This window comes from Tribolium madens, unplaced genomic scaffold, assembly GCF_015345945.1.
Source record: "Tribolium madens isolate multiple individuals breed KSU strain unplaced genomic scaffold, Tmad_KSU_1.1 Scaffold_3;HRSCAF=73;Tcas5.2_LG2, whole genome shotgun sequence".
NCBI lineage: Eukaryota > Metazoa > Arthropoda > Insecta > Coleoptera > Tenebrionidae > Tribolium > Tribolium madens.
This window is the reverse complement of record NW_025401006.1, coordinates 9,544,025-9,571,300: the sequence shown is the minus strand read 5'-3', so window position 1 is coordinate 9,571,300 and position 27,276 is coordinate 9,544,025. Positions and strand designations below refer to the sequence as shown.

At 30.8% G+C, this 27,276-nt stretch overlaps 2 protein-coding genes and 1 non-coding gene across 6 annotated transcripts; 2 read left to right on the top strand and 1 right to left on the bottom strand.

Annotated features, from left to right (window-relative positions):
- The first annotated feature begins 73 nt into the window (after window positions 1–73).
- On the top strand, window positions 74–10,474 carry LOC123007376 (alpha-L-iduronidase). Of its 4 annotated transcripts, XM_044402642.1 has the most exons (10): window positions 74–220; window positions 266–406; window positions 583–770; window positions 913–1,008; window positions 1,055–1,346; window positions 4,546–4,749; window positions 4,803–5,190; window positions 7,720–7,922; window positions 8,095–8,207; window positions 10,285–10,474. In XM_044402642.1, the coding sequence occupies exons 1-10, from the start codon at window positions 90–92 to the stop codon at window positions 10,383–10,385; spliced, it is 1,857 nt and encodes a 618-aa protein (XP_044258577.1). In that variant the 5' UTR covers window positions 74–89; the 3' UTR covers window positions 10,386–10,474. The 4 variants fall into 4 exon arrangements, with proteins under 4 accessions (XP_044258577.1, XP_044258579.1, XP_044258578.1 ...); XM_044402644.1 differs by lacking the exon at window positions 7,720–7,922; XM_044402643.1 differs by lacking the exons at window positions 7,720–7,922; window positions 8,095–8,207.
- On the top strand, window positions 462–533 carry Trnah-gug. Its single transcript has one exon. It is a non-coding gene; the product is annotated as a tRNA-His (tRNA).
- A 6,876-nt stretch (window positions 10,475–17,350) lies between the features above and the next one.
- Window positions 17,351–17,801, bottom strand: LOC123007425 (histone H2B-like). Its single transcript, XM_044402722.1, has one exon. It carries the CDS (start codon window positions 17,769–17,771, stop codon window positions 17,403–17,405), a length of 369 nt encoding a protein of 122 aa, XP_044258657.1. The 5' UTR covers window positions 17,772–17,801; the 3' UTR covers window positions 17,351–17,402.
- Between the last annotated feature and the right edge of the window lie 9,475 nt (window positions 17,802–27,276).

Below are 27,276 nucleotides of genomic sequence, written 5' to 3'. Positions count from 1 at the left end.
TATTTTTATTCCCGACTTCTGTTTTATGTCAGTGAAAAGATAAAAGTCCATAACCTATCTTAGATTATTTAAGTACAGTCTTTAACAAGATGTTTCAATGGAAAATTACTGTTATATGTCTCTTATACATTTGCATAGGACATTGTGTGATAGAGATAAGAGTTGAAGTGAAAGGTGTTTCAAAAAAGTTTGACCATTTTTGGGAAAGTACAGGTTTATGGTAAATAAAAAATGCCTTAAGGCTTTGCCTGACCTAGCTTTCCAGTCCACCTGATCCTAAAGACAAAATTTATAAATTTTTACTAAGTAATGAAGAAAAAATCAATTTAGCATTAATAGGGGCTTTGCCTAATCAAGGAATAAAACAAGTACGAATTCACTGGTTATTCAATTTAATTTTTATTGGGTGAGTGATATCTAGTGTATTTATTTTTACACCGTTATGTACAAGTCCTCTAATAGCCGTGATCGTCTAGTGGTTAGGACCCTACGTTGTGGCCGTAGTAACCCAGGTTCGAATCCTGGTCACGGCAATGTGTAAACATTGTCACGGTAGAGGCTTTTTTTCTTTTTCTTTCTTAGTTCAAAGTCTAATGAACATAATTTTACGTATTTGGATAATTTACTGGATTTTTTAACCGATCATGGGTTAAAACCAAGATTTGAACTAATGGGTTATCCCGTGGATTCAAACGAGTTTTTGTTAAATTCGGTGCCTGGAAAACAATTTTGGAGAGATTTAGTTCAAAAAATCGCAAGTAGATACGTTGGTGAGTAATTAAAGTGATTAAAATAAATAATTGATTGTTTAAATTTGTGGTAAATGATTTAACTTGAAGAAAACTTTTAGTATAGTGTAATTCATTTCGCGTAGAATTTCTAAGTAATTCCATTTGATATTCCTCTTTTTAGCACGGTTTGGTGTAAATGAAGTTGCGAGTTGGAAGTTTGAGTTGTGGAACGAGCCCGACTTAAAAAACTACAATATTTTAAAGTTTACTCTTGAAGGTGAATTAAACTGCAATGTTTCTGGTTTAAAGACCAATTTTTGTAGAGTATTTGTCGTATGTGGCGGGGTGCGCGGAAGGGTTAAGGGATGCATTTGATGGTAGAGGCGTGTCAGCGAGTTTGGGAGGACCTGCGGGGTTATTTAGAGAAGAAAACCACCCCCTGTGTTGGGGTCTTTTACAAGCCTGCTCTGCGAATTCCCACTGCCCTATACAATTCATTTCTTTTCACAGAAAGGGTGGCGGTACTGCCGAGGGAGTTTTAAATGGAACTTTAGAGTTATTGGATTTGCTACACAATAAGTTTCCCAATCTTGCTGAAATGCCAATAGCAAATGAGTAAGTAAACTTAAACTTCGCCTTCTAATGGCATTAATTTAAAAAAAAATCGACACTTTCTACAAATCCTTCATTAGCGAAGTTTTGTTTCCTTTTCGAACAACAATATCAACAATTCGCTTTCCGTCCGATAAATTGACACAACTAATTTCGAAATCGATTCCCGCTTCCGGATCCACAAACCAAACAAAGGAATTTGGAGAGGGAAAAGGCAAAAAACATGGCCTCACAACCCACCTGTATCAATTTCTAGGAACTGTAATAAACGTGCTACAAAATGTATTAATTGCGGTGTATTTAAGGGGGGTTAGATTACAAATATCTGTGTTTAGATCAGGGGGTTGTAATTAGCTGATGATTGTAATTGCTGCAGTTTCGTGTGATTAATGTTATCGCTAATCTGGTTTATCTGCAGGGGATTCAATTTAGTATTATGTTTCTCGTATGTACAACTTCAAATATATTACTTAGAAATGTAAGCTAATTACATAGTTTATCAATAAAAGACGAGACCCAAAGGAAGTTAATTTATCGGGAGCAAATTTACTTTGATCTTAATGTAAAGCGACTGTTTTGTTTGTTAACTATTATAACTAACTTGTCAAATTCAGGAGACCAGGTATATCAAACTTGACTGTTAAAATGTTACAGGTATCGTTTTCGACGCTTTTTACCTTACAAGTTTACACAAATCAAAGTGATCCTTTACGACTCACTTCTTTTAGAGAGTGTATTTTGCGATACATGTTTATAGGAAGATTTTTCTTAAAACTGAATATTTTATTGCTTAATTAAATTTCATAAAAAGGAAACATTCTGTATATATGTATATTAAGTGATATTTGCTTTTAAATAAAAAAAATATAGTAAAATACAGCGTTATTCATGAGAGTGCAACGCATAATACATATTGCAACAATTTCTTGATTTCAAATTTTGAAAATAATTAAAACTGAATTCACGATGGCTATTACTTGTTTTTACTATTTGACATTAAAGCCAAAAATCAACCCTCAAACGATGCGATATTTTACTAAAACACCTTTCACATTAACTTAATTTGTTAATTTACTTGTTGAATTTTGATTAAATACAGAGGTTTTTTGTTAATCTGACATTTCTAGCACATCTATCTAACTTATTTTGCTTTCTAATTTAAAACTTTTGTGTATAAAGTAATTACTTGGAAATGCCCACTCTACCAGTGCATCTTTTTTTTTCTTTTTTTTCTATTTTATTTCTTCTAAAAAGTACATACCAGGTGAATAAAAAGTATGGAACCAAACATTTTTTGCTTACACTATTTATTTTTTGAAAAAACTAATTGATGAGTGATAAAGTACTATAAAAATGTGATGATTTAACAAGAATAAAATTTTTCGAAATTTCCTTTTGTTTTTGAGTTATACAAAAAAAAATATTTTTTTAAATTTCAACCCACTATAAAATCATTTTTCTCATAAAAGCTATACTCTAAGGATTACAACTATCCGCTATACATTAAATTAAAAAAAAAAAATTTTTACATAAATTGCAATTTTGACAAAAAAATATCGCATAACTCAAAAACAAAACAAAATTTCTTTCTGAAAATACGATCACATTTTTTATATTACTTTAATTTATATTAATTTTTATTTTCTGGAGGCAAATGATTAAAAATAAAACCGCATGGTTCCATACTTTATATTTACCCTGTATAGCAATTAATAAACAAAATTGTACTAAAAATAATGCAAAGTATTGTATACAGGATGCGCCAGAACTCGCGTCCCAGAGAAAAATATCATATAAGGTAAGATACCAGGAACATGGAAAAAAAGTGAATAAAATTCTATCTATAAAAATTTCGAAGTTATGAGAGTTTAAATTTTGCAATTTGTTCATTGTTATTTATGGCTTTTATTGGTAAAATTTTTGTACCTTTACTAAATAATTGTAAAAAAAACATTTTTCTCTGGGGCGCGAGTTCACATACATACCTGTATGTATAATAATTTTTATTCTATCTTAACTATGTAGTGTACCTATTTACGGATTAATTCTTTGTTTACGTGTATAAGGTTTAATCGTGTGTAGATAATCACTGTTATTGAATATTGAATATACAATGATATCAGCTATTTTGATGTAGCCTGTTAAACTGCATTTGAAACACACTTTTTTATTTCAAGTTGAAAAAACAAATAAATGTGTTCTTAGAACCGGTTCATGAGAAGCAAACTTGAAATTTAATCTATAATTTTTGCTTAAATTTGCATTACGCTTGGACTGAAATCATGAGAATGCAAGTCTTCTACATATGAGTAAAACTGTAAAAAAAAAAGTTTGCAAAATACCGTGTGTGTTAAAATTTATTACCACACATACAGGGCTTTCATTTCAAAAGGATCCAGTCTCAATAACTTTTGACATTGAGTAAATGTATTTTCAAGCAAAAATTGCGAGGGGGGAGTTTAAAACCAACATTAGTTACATTTTAGGTTTCATCCCCCAACGTTAGCCACCCCTACTTTAAAATTTTAAATGGCATCTCCTACTTTTTGAAACATTTTTGGAAAGGGAAAAAATGAGCGTATCTAACTGTCAAAGAAAAACATATTTTTGGTCCATTCGTTTTTTTTTTTTCAGTTAAGGGTAGTTTTGTTTTTAAAATTTTTAGTTCTAGTAGCTTTTGATTGAACTCAGTTATTACAATTGAGTAATGTTAGTTCTGAACTTCATTCTCGCGATCCTAATCGACCTGTTTTTTCTCAAAGCAATTTTAATTTTACATATTTAAAGCGTCTCCACTTTGCAGTAGTAAAAAATTATGGCACTGATTAGTTTCACGGTCAACTAATAACACACATTGTTTTTATTAATGTCTGCAATTTTATGTAGTTTCTGCTTAATAAAACTACTACTACTTTTTCTATTAGTACACTTTAGAAACTTAACGAAACTAGACAAAATATTAATGCAGTGTTAGTAGTGAAGTTACTTTTTTCCTTAAGCTTGGTTACTTTTACGACTTTCCTCAGGCAAAATCGTTGCTATCTCCTTCTGCGACACAAATTTAAACGCTCGCTAATCTCTTACAAGAATTTAATTAGTTTTGTTGTCGAGGTGGTTCTTTATGGCTATTGCATGTGAGAGTGCAAGCGTAGCAAATAAATTTCGGTGAATTATCTTGAAAATAATCGATTCGAATTTATAGTGAGTCGGACATCATAACCACTTGGTCCGATAGCTGGGAGTGGCGAGGAGATGCAAGATATGCAGCGATGGTGGTGAAAGTAATAGCCGAACACTATAAATCATTGACTTTGTCTAGAAAATTGAAAATAGAATTGTTAAGCTTCGATAACGGCTTTCTAAATTACCACCCATTCTATTTCACACAAAGAACCCTGTTTGCACGGTATGATTAGTGTTTTCATTTTTACGTTCCCATTCTAAATCTTCTTTAATCAGATTTCAGATGAATCACACCGACCCCCCTCACAGCCAATTTATTAAAAAGCCGGTGTATGTGGTGATGGCTTTGTTGTCTCTTCTAGGCGACGAATATTTAGCCGGAGGAATGAATTCGAATGATTCAATGTTAACAGTTTTGACTACCAGGACATCAGATATTAATCAATCAAATGTGGGAATCCTTGTAGCGTATGCCGACAGTGACGAGGTCAATATTGAAACTATCAAATCCGTCAGGCTTTGTATTAATAATCTATCGATCGGCAGCAGATTTGTTGTTTATTTACTGGATAATATCCTAACTAATCCCTACAGATTCTGGCATAAGCTGGGAAGACCCGTTTTTCCGCCTAAATTCCTGCGACAGCAGCTCAGAGAGCAGGAGGTAAAAGCTCGTCTCTTTTCTAGACAATATTCTATTATTTGAACTAAATTTAATCTAAAATTTATTGAAACAGCGCAAGTCGTGTTTCAATAGTGAAACTAATTTTGAATTAACTAAAAGTTAGTTCGGCTTTTATAAAGTCTGTAAACCTTTGCAGAACTTATAATTTAAGACACTTGCATTTGATTCAATTACATAATGTATTATAAATTTATGTCGGGTAAGTTTCAGCACGCGAACTTCGAAATGCATTACAATAAATTCAGACGGACGGTATTTGCATTTAAATAATTTTGAAAAGTTTTCTTTTATTGGTGCAGGTACTAAAATAAAAAGATAATTATTTACTTTTGAAAGCACTGCAATGGAACGTAATTGTTTTTGCAGGCTTTCAACACTTTAACTTTCTTACTTAACGGACACAAAGTAGATGTTGGACGCCAACTTCTTGATGAGAAATTTATGGCACATAAAAGAAGTTATAATGACCGAATTGACATCCGTCCATTAATATTTTAGAGCGCCCTTGTGATGTCAGTAATTTCCTTGTTGTGTGTTACACGAACAAAACGATATTAATTAAACCCTGATTGATGAATTTGTGACAGTGATTCAACACAATGATTTATTCATTGCTAATATAGCTCGACTGTAATATTTGAAAATTGCAAATTTGAAATATTCGTATTCTGGCTATAATATTTCTAAAAATCTGTAATTTCTGAATTTAATTTTTGGATGCAAGATACAGCGTACCATTTACTCGGGTGGTTTTTTGAACCATTATTCTCAAAACTGCAAATAAAAATGTTGTATCAACCATTTTTGGGTTAATATAACTCTTAAAAAATGAAAATTTAATATTATTTTTTCATGAATAGCCGAGGTAATTTTGTGTTAAAAGAAACGGTTAAACGCTTAAAATATCTGAACTTATAGTTGCTTATTATACAAGACGATAAAGAAATTGTTTATCTACGAGTGAAAAGGTTAAGTTTACGAGTGACGAAGTCACGAGTGGACTTTTTTCACAAGTAGATAAAGAATATTTATCGTCGTGTATAATAATTCGTTTTATTTTTTACTCACCTACCAGAATTTCTTGAATATAATCAGTAGACAAAAATTACTTTATTTCACTAGACGATAATGGACTACTTTATCTACTGAAATTAGTTGATAAAAAATAAATAGTAGATAAAAATTACTTTGTTTCACTAGACGGTAAAAGACTGCTTTATCTACTGAAATTACTCACTCTTTAACATTGAGTACAAATTAAAAAATATTTTTTAGCTTGTTCGATTTTTTTTAACTTTAAAAGATAGTAACTACATATTTCTTTTATAATTAAATAAAACTACAGTCAACGTAAGATTGCTATTGAAAAATTGTTAACAAATATGTTAAGTTCTGATATTGTAAATAAGTGAGATAAACTCATGTCATATTTTTTTATTTTTTCGAAAATATTTTGTTTGTATTTTGTATTTCAAAAATTTAAACAACGTTTTGAGTGTTTACGCTACTAAACTTTTTATTAATTAGTTGACTTTTTGAAAAGTTAACAATATTTAAAAATCTGATTTTAAAAGAGCTTTATTTTTTACTTGTTTGTTAAGTTAATTGAAATTTAACATGAGATTTTACCCTTTTGATTCGATGTCACCATATTCGCTTATAAATGGAAACGTACATTTTTCATATTCGGCTATTGAATGAATTTATTTTTCATTAGGGTCCATATCGCCTATTTGAGCCAACGAGCATTTCAACAAAAACCTCAATATGGCTCTTAATTTAACCGTCCCCAGCGTAGCATTGATACATATTTGTTCAAAAATTTGTATTCTGGCTATAATATTTCTAAAAATCTGTAATTTGTGAATTTAATTTTTGGATGCTGCGTTTTCAAAAAGACCGTACCATTATTCGGGTGGTTTTTTGAACCATTGTTCTCAAAACTGCAAATAAAGATGTTGTATCAATCTTCTTTGGGTAGATATAACTCTTCAAAAATCCAAATTTAATATTATTTTTTTGTGAATTAGGGGAGGTAATTTTGTGTTAAGAGAGACGGTTAAACACACTTAAAATATCTAAACTTACTTTATTCTATTTTTTTTAACTTTAAAAGATTGTAACTACATATTTCTTTTATTATTAAATAAAACTACCAGTCAACGTAAGATTGCTATTGAAAAATTGTTAACAAATATTTTAAGTTCTGATATTGTAAATAAGTGAGATAAACTGATGTCGTAAATTTTTATTCTTTCGAAAATATATTGTTTGTATTTTGTATTTCAAAAATTTAACCAACGTTTTGAGTGTTTACGCTACTAAACTTTGTTAATTTGGTGACTCTACAATATTTAAAAATCTGATTTTAAAAGTTGTTTACTTGTTTATTATATTAATTGAAATTTAATATGAGTTTTTACCCTCTTGATTCGTCACCATATTGGCGTATAAATGGAAACGTAAATTTTTCAGATTCCGCTATTGAATGAATTTATTTTTCATTAGGGTCCATATCGCCTATTTGAGCCAACGAGCATTTCAACAAAAAACCTCAATATCGCTCTTAATTTAACCGTCCCCAGCGTAGCATTGATACATATTTGTTCAAAACCATCATCAAGTCCAGGCCCTGTGACAAAATTATCAATTTCCAACGTAACACGAAATGAAATTTTATTAACTTGGAGCGACGCTAAAATTGATACAAAGTGAGTACTTACAGGAATTTAAGCAATATTTATGATTATTCAGGACGTGAGTTATAACATTCGATTGTATTTGCTAAATGATAGTGCTTTTAAGTTTCAACTTTTCCCATTGAAAAGTCCGAAAATTGCCAAAATAATTCTTTGGTTTGTTTTCTTCTTTTGCGTGTTTCAGGTGTATCCGCACGTACGAAGTGGAATTCGAGTCGAAATGCGCCAACAGCTTGCGTTTCAAACGAGTGAATACAAATGATGTAATATTTCTTTCGTATCATCATGCACCGACAGGTAAATGATGCAGAAACTATTTAATTAACAGCATAGGTTACCACGAAATGCATTAATTACGTTGGCCACGACGCACTTGCTTGTGACAGATACTTATCAATGCTCACCCGACTGAATCAAACCTGAAACAAATGATAACGCTTTTAATCTAAAACCTATTTCAGCACTTCTGTCAACTGGTGCTGCTACACTCTTTCATATGGCATATGTCTTGTCGGCTGTGACAAATTTTACGCATTTTAATACTTGTGTTGGAGTATCACTCAAGTTTTCTGCTAAAATAATAAAGAATGCATTGTGGCTTATTTTTTAATTTTAAAATATAAAAGCTTTCAAGCTCATAGAAAATTCCACTTTAGTATTCCACATGAAAACTTTTCCATTTTTCAATTTACGTCACCACTAAAAAGTATCGGTCCATTATCACTTCTTTACAATCACAAGCTTTATAAACAAAACTCGAGTCTGTTCAATGTCTTGAATCAATATCGAGGATTTACCCGGTTCGAATTGATGGTTTCATGAAAATACGACTAGATATACAGGCTGTTCGGTCCAAGGCCGATAACAAATAAACTTACTTTTTTTTTCAAAAACTAAATTTTCAAATATTACTATTTATTCCTAGCCGGAAATGCTACCAAATTTAGTTTGTCAAATGGAACACCTATGTTTTTTTTCCTCGAAACCATAACAATTGGTTGAAAAATACGGTAAACCACTATTTATTACATTTTACTTTACATGATGCACTTAGAAAACAATTTAAATTTTAGAATTGTATTAGCAAATTTTGCAATGTAGGCAGATTTTACCTGTCAAGGTATTCATGCAAAAAGCAAGCTTGGATACCTTTTAATTGTTAGTTTGACAAAGCCTAATTTGTCAATAAATCTATAATAATGGATGATATTAATTACGACGAATTGGTAGATCAGCTTGAAGTGTTTTTTAAGTGCAATAAAAACACAGCGGAAGCTAAAAGACAGTATAGAGAAAAATACTGAAATAGAGTTCACTCAAATCGTTGGAAATTTACTCGAATTGAAATACAACTGAGACGAATAGGTTCGCTTCTTAAAACTAAAAAACCTGTGGTTCTTAGTGAAGAACAAGAAAATAGAAATTTGAATGTTCTGTTATCAGTCGAAGAAAATCCAAGAGTTTCCATAAGAGAACTCGCTCATCAACTGACAAATTAGATTTGTCAAACCAACAATTAAACTGTATCCAACCATTTTTTTATTCACACCTTTCTTTTAAAATTAAAAATCAATCAGTTATAAGATTCTAAGATTTAAGATGTTTTTTGATTGCATTGTGTCACTCAAAATATGTAATAAATAGTGGTTTTCCTACGACCATATACGAAACTAGATCATAACGCACAATTACATATGCGCGAAAATTGGCAATATCGTTCGAGGTCAAAAACCTGTGCGATTTGTTTTCGCGCTGTGTGTTAGAAATCTAACGCACAATTCACATTCGAATGTTTTGTATTTTTTCATTCAACGTATTTTTTTTTTGTATCCATTATAAAAAATAAATCGTTATTCAACGTATTTTTGTATCCATTATAAAAAATAAATCGTTATGAAAAAAAATATGTTCGTAAGAAAAAAATTATTAATGGTCGTAGGAAAAATAGTGTACAAAACTTGCAGAAAAGTGTCTAACGCACTCGTGGGATTGCCTGCACTCGGCTGACGCCTCGTGCGCAACTTTCCCGCTTGTGCGTTATTTATCACTTTCCGTGCTCGTTATGTAATATACTATTACAGTATTTTTCAAGTCAATTATTATTGTTTGGAGGAAAAAAAACATAGGTGTTCCATTTGAAAAACTAAGTTTAGTAGCATTTCCATTAACACCGAATGTGCTAAAAAAATTTGATACATTTATTAACAAGGACAAGAATGAATATTATTACTTAAATATTTACTTTTTGAAAAAAAGAAGTAAGTTTAGGTGTTATCAGTCGGGGCGACTTGGACCGCACACCCTGTATATTGTGCGTTCGAGTTGCGAAGCCCGTAAAGTAAGTGGAGTTTATTTTACGAGAGGTTTATTTCAGGTGATGGAGCGTGTGAGACGACCATCGGCAGGTACCGAGTTCGTGCAGTGGACTATTGGGACCAGCCAGGGATCTATTCCAAAATCGTTTCCTTTCCTTAACTACGCTACATAAAATGTTAAACGCTTCTAAACGCTCGACCCATTAGGGAAATTATATCTTTAACTGAATAAACCATTCTTATTTGATCCGTTAAGTTTTTCTTTTATCGCCCGGCGCATCCACCATTTTTGAACTAGTCATAAAAGCAATTTTACATGACAGTTTGAAGTATATATGGTCGTAATGTTGCGGATATATTTTGACTGCAATTTTTGTTAAATGTTTGATTATTCTTGCGCAATCTTGCGAATCGGATTTGTTATTGGAAATGCCAGTTCAGTGTCACGATATAAATCACCAGAAAAATCATTTTATTCTATTTGCGTGCACATTATTTACGGTTTAATGTATTTTGAAATGAATTTGTGAAACATTTTTAACATTATCTATTTGTGTTGCTAATTTTGCTTTACTAAATAGCTATTTTTGTATTAAGGGCGTGAAGGGCCTAGGGTTTATAAGACGCCAAAGGGCCAAAATTGCCGTTCACGCCCGAAATGCAAATAAGATTTTTTGTAAAATCCACTTTTAAGCTTTGAAAACAAATGGCACGATTCGTTCTCAAAAATCGAGTTGTTGTTGGTTGCTAATGTGATGCAAACAAAATACTGAAAAAATTATTGACGTGTTTTTTCAAGAAGTTGAATTTGTGATAAAAATATGTCCGAAAACGAAAAACAAGAAGAAATAGCTATTTTAGCTGAAGAAGCGAAAGCTGTAACACTTGAGTTATTGCTACGAAAATCAAGAGAAATCTATGAAAAAACTTTCAATGAACTTTTGCTATGGTGCACCCAGAAAAATATCGCTGACCGCCAGATTAATGAAAACATTTTACTTGTTTATTTCAAAGAAGAGTCGCAGAAATTTTGCCCATCTACCTTATGGTCCCATTATTTTATGATTCGTTCGGTTATGGTTTTGGTATCGATATAAAACAATATAAGCTTTTATATGCATAGCTAATTGTTTGTAACAACCTATTTCAATAAAAGATATTACAATTGCTGGTTTTTTAAGACCTTGGGCGCAAAAGACACTATTTACGCCCGCAAATTAATGCATAAATGACCTAATTTTAAAACGATTTTACAAAAAATGATTTTAGTTGATTGAACTCTTTTGTACGCACACTTTACCCGAACCTTGAAACTTGGCCACGTTAAATTGTCTTCGTAAACAAAGCGACCATAAAATTTTATGACCAACTCCACAACTCTTGATTAAAGTAAATTTAATATATGCTTGTAGAATAAATTTCTGATGAAGTTATTCGTAAGTCATGTTGTAGCAAACATTTTATAGCAGTGAGCAGCAAAAGTTTAGATTTTTTAGTACACATTAAAATAATGCTTCAAAGTATTGCTTAGTTTAAATACATTGTTACCACTCAAAACTTTTTTTTAGATAAAATTCTTGCGCGGAATTTAGTTGTGGGCTTGGCATCGTGTATTTTGTTTATTATTTTGAGTAAAGCTTAAATTTTGTACGAGTTGACGTGCAAGTTTTGTTCGGTTCATTGTCAGAGTGTGGTTTAAATAATGTAATTCGTGGTGTTAAAAAGCTGGAACACATTTTACAGTCGTTTGCGGCGTGTTAATAAATAATACTGCCCGAAATTTTTTTCCCTCAATTTATGCAAACTGTGTCCGCGTGCGCAACTCAGGTATGTGTATAAATTATTCTTCGCGGTGTCCGCCCACGTTCGCCTCCAGCATGTTTGTTTATCGCCGCTCCGGAGACGCGGTTACCGTCTCTGCATATTCATAAACCACCTCTCGACAAAGAGACCACATTGGCATATTGAGTGCACAATGCCTTTTACTAAATTACTCGCCTTCATTACCCTCAATTCGTACATTTCTAAAGCGCTACAATCGCAACCATAAACCGGTAGACTACTTTCAGAGTTAAACTCTACAAATATTTGCACAAAGTGGTTTTTAATTCCACTTTAATAATGAGCTTAATCGAAAAATGTTCAAAAACAAAAATCGAATAAAAGTTATTCTAACACAGATTATTTTCTAGAATTACAGTTAAATTTAAAATAAAGTGAGTATGATTATGAATAAGGCTCGGATTATATTCACGAAAAATCTGTAAAATATGCGTGTATATATGCATGTATTTTCACAAAAATATGCACAAAATATTAAGAAATATGCTCGAATATACTCCTATGCAAAATATGCATCGATATGCAAAACTTTTAACAATAAAAAATCAAAGTTGGAATAAATTTTTATCCTCGAGTACACTAATGTTTGTATTTTCGGCATCTTGAACCGCACACGAGAACGGAAGAGAATAAATAAATTGGTAAAAACTGATTGATTAAATGTTTTATCAAGAATAAATTTTTCGAATTTTTTGTTTTTGAGTTCTACAAAAAATTATTTTTTTTAAAATAGCAATCCACTAAAAAAATGTTTTGTTTACTTTCCCAAAAACAACTGTGTTAGAGACTATCTACTTTTTATTAATTTAAAAAAAAATACATAAAATACAATTATGACAAAAAAATCGCATAACTCAAAGCAAAACAAAATTTCGTTTTGAAAATACGATCAGATTTTTTATATTACTTTATTTTATAATTATTATTATTTTCCAGAGGCATATAATTTCAAAAAACCGTTTGGTTCTAAACTCAGCAGGATACTAATTCTTTAAGTCCGGCTTACGAATTACTGATTGTTTTCTCTTTATAATATTTTGTAATCGGGTCATTTTTCTTAAACTGGCTAATTTTTAACTTGAACTGAAATTTTTAATCGGAAATTTGTTATTTGAAGAAAATATGCACAAATATGCATTATTTCCTAAAATATTCATTTTTTAATTGGCTTATTTTAATCAAAAAACATTAGACATGCATAGAAAACTTACAATTTTGTTAATAACAAATATGCATTTTGAATACAGGGTGTCTCACATAACTTTACGAGGCTTGCGCCTAATGTACGCAGCCAAATATACAAAAGTCACAAAACACTGAATACAAAAAATACAGATCTCATTATTTAATTTTTGGAAACCCATGACAGTAGTTGTCAAACCATTGTCAAGCTAATCACGGTTTCATTAATAGTCATAAACTGCAGTTTTTCAGAAACAATTATCATTTGTTCTATCAAGAGACGGCATGAATATAATTCTAGTTTATCTATCTTAATCACTAACTAACTAAAAACGTTGTAATTTTTTAAAGGGTGAACAAACTAGAGAAGATTATCCAAATTTTCAAAATTTGTAATCGAATATGTATTATTGATTGCATCTTGCAGGCGCAGGCCTCGTAAAATTATGTGAAACACTCTGTATAATCCGAGCCTTAATTATGAATAACTCTTTCGGTTACATTTTAATTGTTTACCTTATAAAACCTTAAGGTGGATTGAACGTTTTTATCGATATTACAGCGTCTACTGAAATATCCATAGTTTGTAACACTAAGCCAACAAATAAAATGAATAAGTTAAAATTTTCCTCAAACTGTGCACCGACAGGCAATCTTTCAGTCGGGAAGTAAAGAACGAAACCAGAAAAACATACAAAAAGATTCACAAGATAAATAACATAGATTGAGTGAAATGTCGACTCGATTGTGCGGACTGGATTTTAGAGTTTATAGACAAGAGGAGGGTCACTTGAATTTACTGCAACTACAAGAGTCTAATGAATTGGTTTGCATTAAAAATTTAATTTGTGTTTACTACTTAGTATTCGATTTGCGTCGATACAAATATCGCTGATCTATATTTTGTGTGGAATGAATTATAACATAAATATCCGGAGGACCTACTATTCCTGATATTTACGTTGCAAGTTTCGTGAATACGATTTAAATAAATTATATCGACGATGACTGATCTGTATCACAGAAGTTTCCCAAAAAGGGGTTTATTGTGATGTATTTATACTTATTTCCTGTTCGTGCTGAGGCCACTGCGTACGCTCTTAAAACCGCGTATAAAATGACAACTCTTGCTTTCCTGTTATTGTATTTTCGTGCCCGAAATGTAATACAAACTGCAATAAAAGTACTGCAAACTCAAACACCTGTCACATAAACATTTGATTGTTGGCTCATAAATTGATTTGCGTGTGGAGCACATTCGAGGATTCTCTCACACGGAAATTGGAGAGTTTTACCATTAATGCAATTAAATTATGTCTCTTTGGAGAATTTGAATTCTGAAACTGAAATATTTTCAAGTCGGTGTGGTTTCATACAGTAGTAACATATGAATGCTTTCAAAGCGAACAAGCAGCCGTTGTGAATGGAAGCACCTGTGCAGGTATGCTAGCAGGAAATAAATAAGCTGTCCATGCATGCCTTTGCCGAGGCCGCAACCGATATTTTGAATCCTGTCGACAGAAAGTTGAATTCAGAGAAAAGCCAACACATGTTTATACCGGATTCGGTCGTTGCAGTGACGTCACGTGGAGTATTAGTCATTGATTGGCTACGTGACATCGACTCCATTCAGTAGCTTGAAATTAATTGGTTGCATTTACAAGCAAAGTACATTATACCGCCTGTCAAGCTTTAAACTACTGACGTCACTTTCGTGCATACTAATTAGGCTACACCTTGGAATTCTGTTACATTTCCTGTCGTTAAATATTTTTGTCGTCGAGTTCTCGTTTTGCTTTAACTAAATTACCTTTGGTACATACTGCGAAATGTGCGAATCGTGTACCAATAGCTCGTAAAGGACTATAAACTGAAAGTCAACGTTACGGTTATTTCGAGAAAGTTTTGATGATCGCAAAGTTTACATGATGCGCTAAACAACACAATACGTCGTTTTGTGATTATTTGACCATTGCAGGAAGTTTTATTCGATCTATTTCCGGTTCAGACATCTATTTTGCACTTTGTTTTTCGAACGTCTTTTGTTTTCTAGATACATTTTGGCGCTGACTGATTTAATTAAGGCTATTCTGCTTCAAACAAACTATACCATTTTTTTGTTCTTTTTATAAAAGTAATTAACAAAATAACAAACTTAAAAATAGACAATAAACAAGATCTGTTGTTTATAGAAGATGTTTATTTAAATTTGGCGTCATAGTTGGCGGTGATAGGAGTGTGTTGTGAACGGACCACAATTTTTAATACGACCGGCAAGGTGCCAAATGTCAAATTAATAATTCTCAATACGATGCGTGATAGTTTGTTCACAATCGAACTTTCATGCATAGCTTTGACGCCAAATTTAAATAAAATTATTTGCTTTTTGTAAAGAAGTTTTATTTTTATTTTCCTTTGTTATTTGGTACAACTTAACCAAAATATATAAATTCAATTTTTCAAAGTATACTATGTGTTTTTGATTTAAGAAGAGATAACAATGCTATTTTTGTAATAAATGTTTGTCAATGTATTATTTCAAACTTAATAATTTAATTTAACCAAATTTTAAATACCTAGTGTGTCAACCATATCAGATTTCATACATTTATCTTTCTTTATCAAATTGAGGATTTTTTGTACTTGTAATTTGTAGAAAGAAGAAAAAAGGAAATAGGGTAAACTATGATGGATTTTGTAGTTTTTGTTGGGAGTATTATACAGAAAACAGAAAGTAAGCTTTTCCACCCTAATTTCAGAAAGCAAAGTGGCTAATTACGTCTCTCACCTGTCAGAATTATGTTAAAAAGATATGTAACCTCTCAGGTTAAAATGAAAAAAATTAAAAATTAGTATTTTACCCCCTCATAGAAACGGAAAAACATGCTGCTAGATTTAGTGGTAAAACTGGAATATCAAGAAAAATTGTTGTTTTTAAAGTTTTTCCTGCTGGATCGTAGAAAATTTTTTATGTATATCACTGGAGGAAAGTTTCTCCTTGGGTGATTATTGCTTTCGACAAGTCTCGGACAATAACTTCTACCTGTGGAAGCAAAAAAAAAAATATATACACTTTTCTTCTTTGTGATGCAAATAACTATTAGTTACTGAGATATTGCTTAATAAAAACACTATTTAACTTTTAAATTTTAAATAATACTAAGGTTATCATTTGATCAAGGTTGGTATACTGGTAGACATCGACTTCCTTAATTTGACATTAAATAGTGACTATACTTGAAAAAAAGATATAAATTTAAATGCAAAATAAGTTAAATGAAACTTTTTTGTATGCGTGTACAGAAGTAATCCCATAATAATTTACAAAAATTAAAACAATCCTTTAAAAAAAAAACAAAAAAAATCGAAAAAATCGACAATTTTAAAGGAACTATTGAGTTATTTAGATTTAGGTCGTGCTTATGGAGAGCAATGAATATGGACAACCTGAAATGGGTATTGAAAATGATGGACATTTTAAATAGTTTCCTTAAAGTTTTTGTGTTTTTTACTGAAAAGGACTGTTTCAATTTCTTGCGTTTTACTTATTGTAAATCAAAACTTTTTTTTTCATTATCACTATCAAATATAATTATTAAGGAAGTCAGTGTCTACCAGTATAATACTGAGGTTGGTCACAATGATGATAATCTTATTTAACATTTTTAAAGTGAATAGTGTTTTTATGACGCAATATCTCGGTAACTAAAAAACTTTTACTAAACCTTTTTCTCACTATTTTTTGTCACTGTGCAAGAACTATAATTCTTTAAGTTTGTGCCTATAAGTTAAGACTCACTCTGTATAATTCTTTTTTTAGAAAATTGGGAAAACCAATTTATAATTTTGACAGCTTTGACATTTATTTATTTTTACCAAAATACTGAAAGTGTTTACAATTACAACATTGTTTATTAATGATATTTGTTAATGAATAAATTAGTACACGTTAATGGTACCAGTAAATAAAGTAATCACCAAAAAATTACATAAACTAACTAATGGAAATTGGCATTAAAATTATGATATCTAAATATTGTAATAAAAAGAAACAGGAATTGATTGAATACGTAATAAACTGTCAACACTTTAGAACAGATATTTATAAACTTTATTCTTTGAACTTGTTACAAGTAAAACATATTTTCAACAATTACTGAACACTAGAGTTGGTGTACTTGGTGACCGCTTTTGTTCCCTCAGACACTGCATGTTTGGCCAATTCTCCAGGTAAAAGTAGACGAACAGCCGTTTGTATTTCCCTACTGGTAATAGTGGATCGTTTGTTGTACTGAGCCAAGTGCGAAGCTTCTATCGTAATTCGTTCAAATATATCATTGACGTAGCTGTTCATGATATTCATAGCTTTGCTCGAAATTCCAGTATCAGGATGAACCTGCTTCAAAACCTTGTAGATGTAAATCGCGTAACTCTCTTTTCTGCGTCTTTTCTTCTTCTTGTCGCTTTTCAAAATGTTTTTTTGCGCTTTTCGGGCACTTTTTTCGTTCATTTTTGGCGACATGCAAGCGTCGAAATGTCAGTGAATTTTTGTTCAAACTTGCCACTTTGTTTTTATGTAAAAAAATTTCGCCACTTTGATGAAAAAAACCTTTCGCTTTGTAAAGAGATGGATGTCATAAGTAAATTTCATCAATTCAATTCTCCTACCTGCTATTTTATCGACCTGTTGTGAGTGAAATGAGACAGGACTGCAACACGGAAAACCTCTTTATTATTTGCGGTGAGTGTAATTTATGAAATGGATGTGGTTTTCGCTTTATGAAACGATATTCGATATCATTAGAACGACATGAAGCGGTATCCCAGCTTTTTCATAATGCATTCGCATTTCATTTTGTACTCTTCTAACTTTATTGCGCACATTTATTGCTAATAAAAGTGATTACACAATTTGCTTTAATCCGACATGTTCTCTTCAAACATACAAACATTCAACCCTTCCATCTAGTCGAAACCCAAATGCAAAGTTGTGTGATCCATCTCCGTTTCGAAAATGATAAACTGCTTGTTTCAACATAGAATAAGTTGTTGCGCATCTGCGATTTGTTTACTTGCTAATTTAATAGTGGAAATTAAATTTTGGGTCGGTGCAAATAAGGGTTGCAATGCAACATGGAGAGGGCTAGAAAACCATTTAAACCTCATCTAGACGACTAATTATAAGTTGAGGAATTAGTTGGTTTTTCAGTGTACATGCTCAAAGTTGTCTCTTCTATGTTTTCAACTCTCCATTTACAAACACAAAGGGAAAACTTTATTAGTACACGTAACGATATCGTTCAATATCAAACACGTGTTGAACTCTTTGTTTTTAGGGCTTTATGTCGCGTAACGAATTCAATTCTTGAAATGTGTACACACTGAATTAAGTGTAATGAGTACAGAGTAGCTGCTATATTGCCACTTCATTTGCAATTTACATTTATTCAAAAGGATAATAAAACGGTTTATTAGTTCAACACAAAAATGCCGAGTTAATTGAAAACATAAATGAAAGTGGAAGCTTTTAAACTTCATGTATTATTTAAAAAAGATTCAAAACATTTTTCCTATAAAAAACAATAATTGAAAACGACTTTAATAAACCTTTCTAGACACAAATGCTTTCGTTCCGGTTAAACGTGCCAAGATATTTGCTACTTTATCATCGCTGAATATTTTTCGCTCCATATAAAAGTTCGCTTCAATTAAGCGATAAATGCACGCACGCTTTTAATAGCTAAATATTTTTTATCCCCAAAAATTACAACGAAATAAAATAATGTTTCATAATTGTAAATTTTTTACGTCAAACATTTATTTTATTTTTAGTATCAAACTTTTTATTTATAAAATATTCTTATAAGGTGCTGTGAATTATGAAGAGATCTTAAAAAGTTTTCAATTTGTGTGGTTACTTTGCTTGCAGAAAACGGTCGAATTGCCCATAATCTTCGCCTGTTGGCAAGCTTACGAAATTTCAGGTGTTTGCTGGTTTAGGTCGACCATTTTAAATTTCAATGAGATTGTCGAATTTATTATTTATGATAAAAGTTGGTAGCTAAAAATTTTCACCGCTTACGTTGTCGTTCAATTACTGGTAAGCACAAGTTCAATTAGGTAATTATTTGCAAATAAAACTTGATTAAAGCTCGATTTAGAGAGATAAATTTTCCATTACAAGTGTTAGGGAGTAAGTCTACTCTCTATCAATGAAACGGCAGCCGTGACAGCGATCTCGTCAAACGCTGCTTCTCCTGAAATCTAGATGATTAATGAGCCGACCTCCTTCACAACACCCGAGTCAAGTCTTCTATAAAGAATATAATTCGGGCGATAACGTAATAATTTCAACTTTTCACAAAACTGCGCCAATGAATACGAATTTCAAGTGTTTTATTCAAATTTTATTGAAAAAATTACTCCCGGATTATTGTGTTGAGAAAAGTGGTTTTAATATTTGAGTACAAGGAGACAGCGTAATTGATGGTTTCTGCAATGACGTAAGCAGAATTTAGCAAGATTTTACAGTAATTGGTATTTGGTCGAATTTAAGGAAGACCATAATCCAATAATCCTGTTCTAATTTATGCCCCGAGCCAAACCTAAAACCTGATAAATATTTCAGCAAGGGTGCAAGATTTCGTTAACGACCACCTGCACCTGGAGATATGTTTCTGCAGTGGCGATCACTGCAACTTTGCCAATCGATATGTCGACCTAAACTGCAAATTTTATACTTTCTTATTGATGATCGGTACATTTTACATTACAGCTGTAATATCAACCCTTATTTACACATATATTGCTTCTCGGGAGTGCAGTCAGCGAATTGAAATATAGCGATTTGTATTGGATTTTAAATTACCTGGCATAACCCACATGCTAAAACAAATTATTTTAAAAATAAAATTAAATAAAATTAATAGGTTTTCAAATAAACAATAAATAAAATAAATAATTTACGTGTACATATCTGGAAAATGGTGGAGGCGCCGGGTTAAAAGTATAAATTTAGTTTTCAGGTTTTTTAGAATGTTTTTTTTTATACATTTGAGTTTATGTAATAGTAGTAAGTGAGAATTACATGCAGGAGTTAACTCGCCCATCGTTGATTACAACAGTGTTAGTATTTAGTCTCGTTTAATTAGTACTCGTTTATGCACGTTTTAATCTCGTTAACACGGTAGATTAAAACAGGAATTGGCAAAAAAACTCGTTTTTTGCATAAACACAATTTTGAGAAGTTTCAATTAGTAAAAGTTGCATTGTTACAAATTTGTGCACCTAAATCGAATCAGACATAGATAAAGACGAATATTTAACGCTACTGCGCTTCCTAACACTTAAAGTTACCTAAGTGTAATAATTAAGCTCTTAAGTGTAGAGGTGTTTTCGAGGAGGATAGCCAATTTGCCTCGCGTGCTCACAAGGATAAGCTCTTCTAAGTTATGGGAAGCTTTATGCTGGTTGATCGCCGCTGCGGTACACAGACTTCTTAGTTTTCCAGTACACGTTGTCGTTATGAGTCGACTGACCCAATTTTGCATGCAGAATACCAAAAATAATTGACTCGACTCTATTATCGTCACAAAGACTTCGGGAAATCTCACGGGAACGTATTTGCTTTACTCGAAACGACTTTAGTCTTTAGGTTCGCAGTGCTGGGTGCTTTAATACCACTCGTAAAAGAATTTTATAAAGGTAGACTAACTTCTTTACGAGCTCGCGGTAACAAGAACAAAAATAAAAATTATAAAAGTACCAAAAGAAACAATTTTTTTTAATATTATGTTTGCATACTTTCAGCGTTAAAGTTGCCTGTAAATGTTACGACTGCGACTAAATAAACTTATTTAAAATTAGTCATTTTTGGGACTGGTCAACTAGGTGAACTACAAAATTAATATATACACTGGGTGACTGTAAATGATTGTGATTTTTTACCTCAAGTTGGTGACAAATTTAAAATTCTGGTTTGGCAACTTTGACTTTCAAATTCAAACGTTAAACTTTTATAGGCAATTGTCATTTATTTGCCTCGGGCGAATGCTGATTTAGCCGCCACCTAAAACATTCTTATATAACAAAGAAGTATTACCAATAATTCAGAGTTGCCAATATATTTTTTTATCACAAACATTAATTGTCTCCCGATACCATTGTCTTGTTATGACATAAAAACATTTTTGTTATTGTTTACTTAAACGACAAATACATTCAATGTAATTATTTGCTCATACACTCATTAAACATGTGTTATATCGTGTTATAATTTTATTATTGTTCAATGAATATATCGTTTAAGCCAAAAAAGGGAAACATTAATAAAGCTATGATTGTAAGGAAGTAAAATAAGATATTTTTTTTAGGTATTTTATTTTTTATATACATATTTTATTTGAGGCTATTTGGAGTAGATTGTTATGTTTTACGAGTGTGATTTTTAAAATGTTTAAAAAATACATCTGAGTCATCATTTCAATCTTTGAAATTGAGGTTGAAATAATTGTTGAAGTTCATAAAATTGCAAAAAACAGATTGGTCTACTTTGCATAATTCAATCTGAGAATTAAAAAAATTAGCACATTATTTAAAAAATATATATAATCTTAAGAATAATTATTACTTTTATAATAATTAATAAATTTTCTACTAAGTAAGTCTTCAACGTTTTTGTTTTTTTTATTTAATGTTTCCAAATGAGACTTTTTTACTAAAACCCATTTCTGCGAAGAAATTTCTTAGAAATTCCGATCCTCAGCAGTAGTCAAACACTAACTACTTTTTTAGAATAAAATTATGAAAAATTAATTAAGTAGTTCTCCGGTATCTGTATTTGAGTTTATTTGAATTTATATATTTTAGCGAATAAAGGTGAGTTTTGCTACGACTAAAAAACTTGTTATACTGTGTTATAATTTTATTATAGTTCAATAAATATATCGTTTAAGCCAAAAAAGGGAAACATTAATAAAAGCTATGATTGTAAGGAAGTAAAATAAGAAATTTTTTTTARGTATTTTATTTTTTATATACATATTTTAATTGAGGATATTTGGAGCAGATTGTTATGTCTTACGAGTGTGATTTTTAAAAATGTTTAAACAATACATCTGAGTCATCATTTAAATCTTTGAAATTGAGGTTGAAATAATTGTTGAAGTTCATAAAATTGCAATAACAGTTTGGTCCACTTTGCATAATTCAATCTGAGAATTAAATAAATTAGAACATTATTTAAAAAAAATTATAATCTTAAGAATAATTATTACTTTCATAATAATTAATAAATTTTCTACTAATTAAGTCTTCAACGTTTTTGTTCTTTTTTTATTTAATGTTTCTAAATGAGACTTTTTTACTAAAACCCATTTCTGCGAAGAAATTTCTAAGAAATTCCGATCCTCAGCAGTAGTCAAACAATACTAACTATTTTTTTTTTTGAATAAAATTATGAAAAATTAATTAAGTACTTCTCCGGCATCTGTATTTGAGTTTATTTGAATTTATATATTTTAGCGAATAAAGGTGAGTTTTGCTACGACTAAAAAACTTGTTATACTGTGTTATAATTTTATTATTGTTCAATAAATATATCGTTTAAGCCAAAAAAGGGAAACATTAATAAAAGCTATGATTGTAAGGAAGTAAAATAAGAAATTTTTTTTARGTATTTTATTTTTTATATACATATTTTATTTGAGGATATTTGGAGTAGATTGTTATGTCTTACGAGTGTGATTTTTAAAATGTTTGAAAAATACATCTGAATCATCATTTAAATCTTTGAAATTGAGGTTGAAATAATTGTTGAAGTTCATAAAATTGCAAAAAACAGATTGGACCACTTTGCATAATTCAATCTGAGAATTAAATAAATTAGCACATTATTTAAAAAAAAATTATAATCTTAAGAATAATAATTATTTTTATAATAATTAATAAATTTTCTACTAATTAAGTCTTCAACGTTTTTGTTTTTTTTATTTAATGTTTCCAAATGAGACTTTTTTTTACTAAAACCCATTTCTGCGAAGAAATTTCTTAGAAATTCCGATCCTCAGCAGTAGTCAAACAATACTAACTACTTTTTTTGAATAAAATTATGAAAAATTAATTAAGTAGTTCTCCGGCATCTGTATTTGATTTTATTTGAATTTATGTATTTTAACGAATAAAGGTGAGTTTTGCTACGACTAAAAAACGTGTTATATCGTGTTATAATTTTATTATTGTTCCAAAAATAGGGAAACATTAATAAAAGCTAGATTGTAAGGAAGTAAAATTAGATATTTTTTTTAGGTATTTTATTTTTTATATACGTATTTTATTTGTGGGTATTTGGAGTAGATTGTTATATCTTACGAGTGTGATTTTTAAAATGTTTAAAAAATACATTTGAATCATCATTTAAATCTTTGAAATTGAGGTTGAAATAATTGTTGAAGTTCATAAAATTGTTAAAAACAGATTGGTCCACTTTGCATAATTCAATCTGACAATTAAAGCCTGTCTCTAAAACATCAGTTACTTAGTTTAATTCGCTCTGAAACTCAAATATATCTTGAAATGTGTCCTTCAGGAGTAATAATGTTTGATTTGAATGATTGAGACTGCAGCGCCGGCAAGATCTGCGGTCAAAGTCGATTTCGAAGCGTTTTGCTGCATTTGCTATAATGCATTTCAGTGTTTGTAAACCTGGTGTAAACCTGGCAGTGCACTAGTAGTGCAACATGCAGTCAGTTTAAACTACGGCAGCAATTATTCAGAGCAAATTGCAATCTTATAGAGCACTTATGACACTAGCGAAATACCCTACAACATGCCGTTTGTAATTCCGAGTGAATGCCTCGGCTTAGACATCAAGTCGCAATTCATGCAGTTTCAGTGACTGCATAAATTTACATGTGTAGCTTAAATGTAGCGGACGAAATGCCAGGGCATATGGCGAGTCTTAGCAAGGGATGTGTTGCGGCTACATCTACATTTCTCTTCAACCAGACTCGAGAAGGCGCATTACAAGACATGTGATAATTTAATGACGGAATAGTCGCAACTCTCGTCTTACAAGACTAGGGATGAAGAGTGCAATTTATCAACTTGGAGGACCACAAACGTCAAATTAAATCAACGCGTTCAATCAAATCGAGATAGGCTGACGGATATTGTAAGTATAATTAATTTCCCCTGCTAATACCATTTCCGAGTCTGGGTTTAAAAAACTCACTTCAGGGTGGAGGTTAATAAGAATTAATTAAACCTAGTATAGATTTATTTCAAACAGTAAGCGTAATCAAATAAGCAAATGGATTAAAGTTAAGTCGGAGCAAAAGTTGGTTCAGACATAAAAACTTTCAATCTACTTATTGGCTTCTTTAGATAATATTTCTTGTACCAAACTCACATTAAAAACCGACAAAATTTGTTCAGTTTTTTAATTATAACTTAATATTTGTTTTTATGATTGAAAATTTTTACAATAAACAAAAATAATTTTCAAAGAATATTAAAAAAGAAATGTTGGTTAAAGATTTTAGTAACTACAAAGTGAATTCTTGATAAACTTTATAAAATCATTATTTTAGCTAAATAATTCCAAGAAAAATATTAAACCATAATTTCTATTTTAAAAAAGTGAAGCAAAGTAAATTACACAGGGCGACAAAAAAAAGTCATGTCGTTACAACTTGACAAATTTTATATCATTTTGTTCGTCTCAGTGAGACAAATCAAATGCACTAAAAAAAAATTTAAAAGTCCACACACTTTGAAAAATTTTTTTTTTCTAATTTAAATGAATTTAAAATACTTTAACTTTAAAAAAATCATTACTCAATAACTATTAGGCCGATTTCCTTTAAATAAAGACCATTCTAAAGAGATGGACTTTCCCTTTAGAGTGATATAAAATTTGAAATTGAATTTTCCCAAATTTTTCTTCGAACAGTGTTCGAAAAAGTTCGAAATAAATCGAAGTAATCTAAGTTTGCTAATCAAGCATTGCTCCATATAGGAGAAATGCATGTTAATCTTATTTAAAATTGCATTTTTATAAAAGTATTTATTTTAAGACTCTTTTTTGGCTTAAAAATGGTCAATTGCACTTTCTTTGTTCTAATTACAATAAATAAAAACTGTTTGTTTACATAAAACAAATAAAGAGTACCTTCGTACTAATTAAAGCAAATAAAGAGTTTTTTTGTTGTAAAAATGACTACTGATCATTGAGCAAAAAGGATCTAGAGTCTTAAATATAAGGGCAAATCTTTTTTAAATCAAATCACTTTCCATTCAGATTTCGACTTGTTCACTTTGTTCTATCTTTCTGAACTTTTTTTGAAAATGTTCTGGGCAAATACTTTCTCATCACTTTCGTGTGATGTTAAATGCAATAAGTCACCTGATTTATTTTGTTGGTACATTCTACGATTAGCTTCAATTAGCTTGTAGGTAGTAGTTGTGATAACAGTTGCACACGAAGCAACTGACTTATTGCATTCAACATCAGTAGAAAGTGATGAAAAAGCATTTACTGAGAACATTTTCAAAAAAAAGTTCAGAAAGCTTGAACAAAGTGAACAAGTTGGAATCTGAATGGAAAGTCATTTAATTTGAAAAAGATTTGTTCTTATATTTAAAGCTACTGCTTTGTTTGTTTTAAGTAAAGAAACAGTTTTTGTTTATTCTAATTAAAACAAAGAAGGTGCAAATGACCATTTTTAAGTAATAGAAGAGTCTTAAAACAGATACTTTTATAAAAATGCAATTTTAAGAAAGATTAACATGCATTTCTCCTATATGGCGCAATACCTGAATAGCAAACCTTCAAAACCAACTTCAAAAATTCGTATCTTAAAAACTACTCGGTATATTATTTTAAAAATTTAGATTCTTATTAAAAAAAAGATGCTCTACACGATGGTAATGAAGAAAAAAAAATTACTCGTAGGGTTTTTCTTAGATTACTTCGATTTACTTCGAACTTTTTCGAACATTGTTCGACGAAAAGTTTGCCAATATTCAATTTCAAATTGCATATCATTCTAAAGGGCAAGTCCATCCCTTTAGAATGGTCTTTATTTGAAGGAAATCGGCATAATAGTTATTGAGTTAAGATTTTTTAAAGTTAAAGTATTTTAAATTCATTTTAATTAGAAAAAAATTATTTAGTTCAAAGTGTGTGGACTTTTTGAAATTTTTTTAGTGCATTTGATTTGTCTTACTGAGACGAACAAACTGGTATCAAATTTGTCAAGTTGTCACGACATGACTTTTTTTTTGTCGTCATGTGTTATTAAACTGCTGCTTTAGCTTCTAAAACTAAAATAAAGTTTTTGAAAACGTAACATGAAAATTAAATTTTATTCTTTAAATGATATGTATTTTCTATTGTAATTGGTATACTATTTAATCGCCACAAAACGTTCAGAAACTTTCAGGTTGTTTTGAAATTTTAGTTAATGTGAATTTGATTTGAGTTTGTTCGATATTTTGCGCGCCGGAAAATTTAGTAAAAAGCATTAGAGACCGTTAGACAAAAACTTTTCTTCAGCACACAACATGTGTGATAAGCTAACAAGGAGTATTGGTGCAAAATGTGACGACATAAGCTATATCGTTCAAAGAGCGCAAGAAGTGAACATAACGAGTTCCAATGCATCAGTGTCATCTGATACAAAAGCGCAATCACGGCTAGTGCATTCGGAAGTTGTAAGCTTTCCTCGCGGAAAATTAAAGTCTCCTTCAATTTGAAGGAAAATGTCTGTTCGCCTTGAAAATATTGAGCTGTAATTGTGCTAAATACAAGAAAGAGGATTGAATTTGTGGACGAAATGTGAGCGTTTTTATTCGAATGGAAAAAAGCGGCGAGTATCCAAGAATTATTACCGAAAAGTGTCCGGATGTTCACTGTTTTTCTGGTTATTATCATTATTACATTTCCACCAAGGGTTGGTGCGTCTGACAAGGATTTATTTGAAGAGGGGTTTGTAAGAAATCTACAGTGACCGGACAATATACACCGA

Excerpts from the sequence above, each read along its gene's own strand:
- LOC123007376 (XM_044402642.1), top strand. The coding sequence starts at position 90 with ATGTTTCAATGGAAAATTACTGTTATATGTCTCTTATACATTTGCATA. Across the intron at positions 5,191-7,719 it reads AGCAGCTCAGAGAGCAGGAG|GGTCCATATCGCCTATTTGA; the intron begins GTAAAAGCTCGT and ends ATTTTTCATTAG. Across the intron at positions 7,923-8,094 it reads GACGCTAAAATTGATACAAA|GTGTATCCGCACGTACGAAG; the intron begins GTGAGTACTTAC and ends TGCGTGTTTCAG.
- LOC123007425 (XM_044402722.1), bottom strand. The coding sequence starts at position 17,771 with ATGTCGCCAAAAATGAACGAAAAAAGTGCCCGAAAAGCGCAAAAAAAC.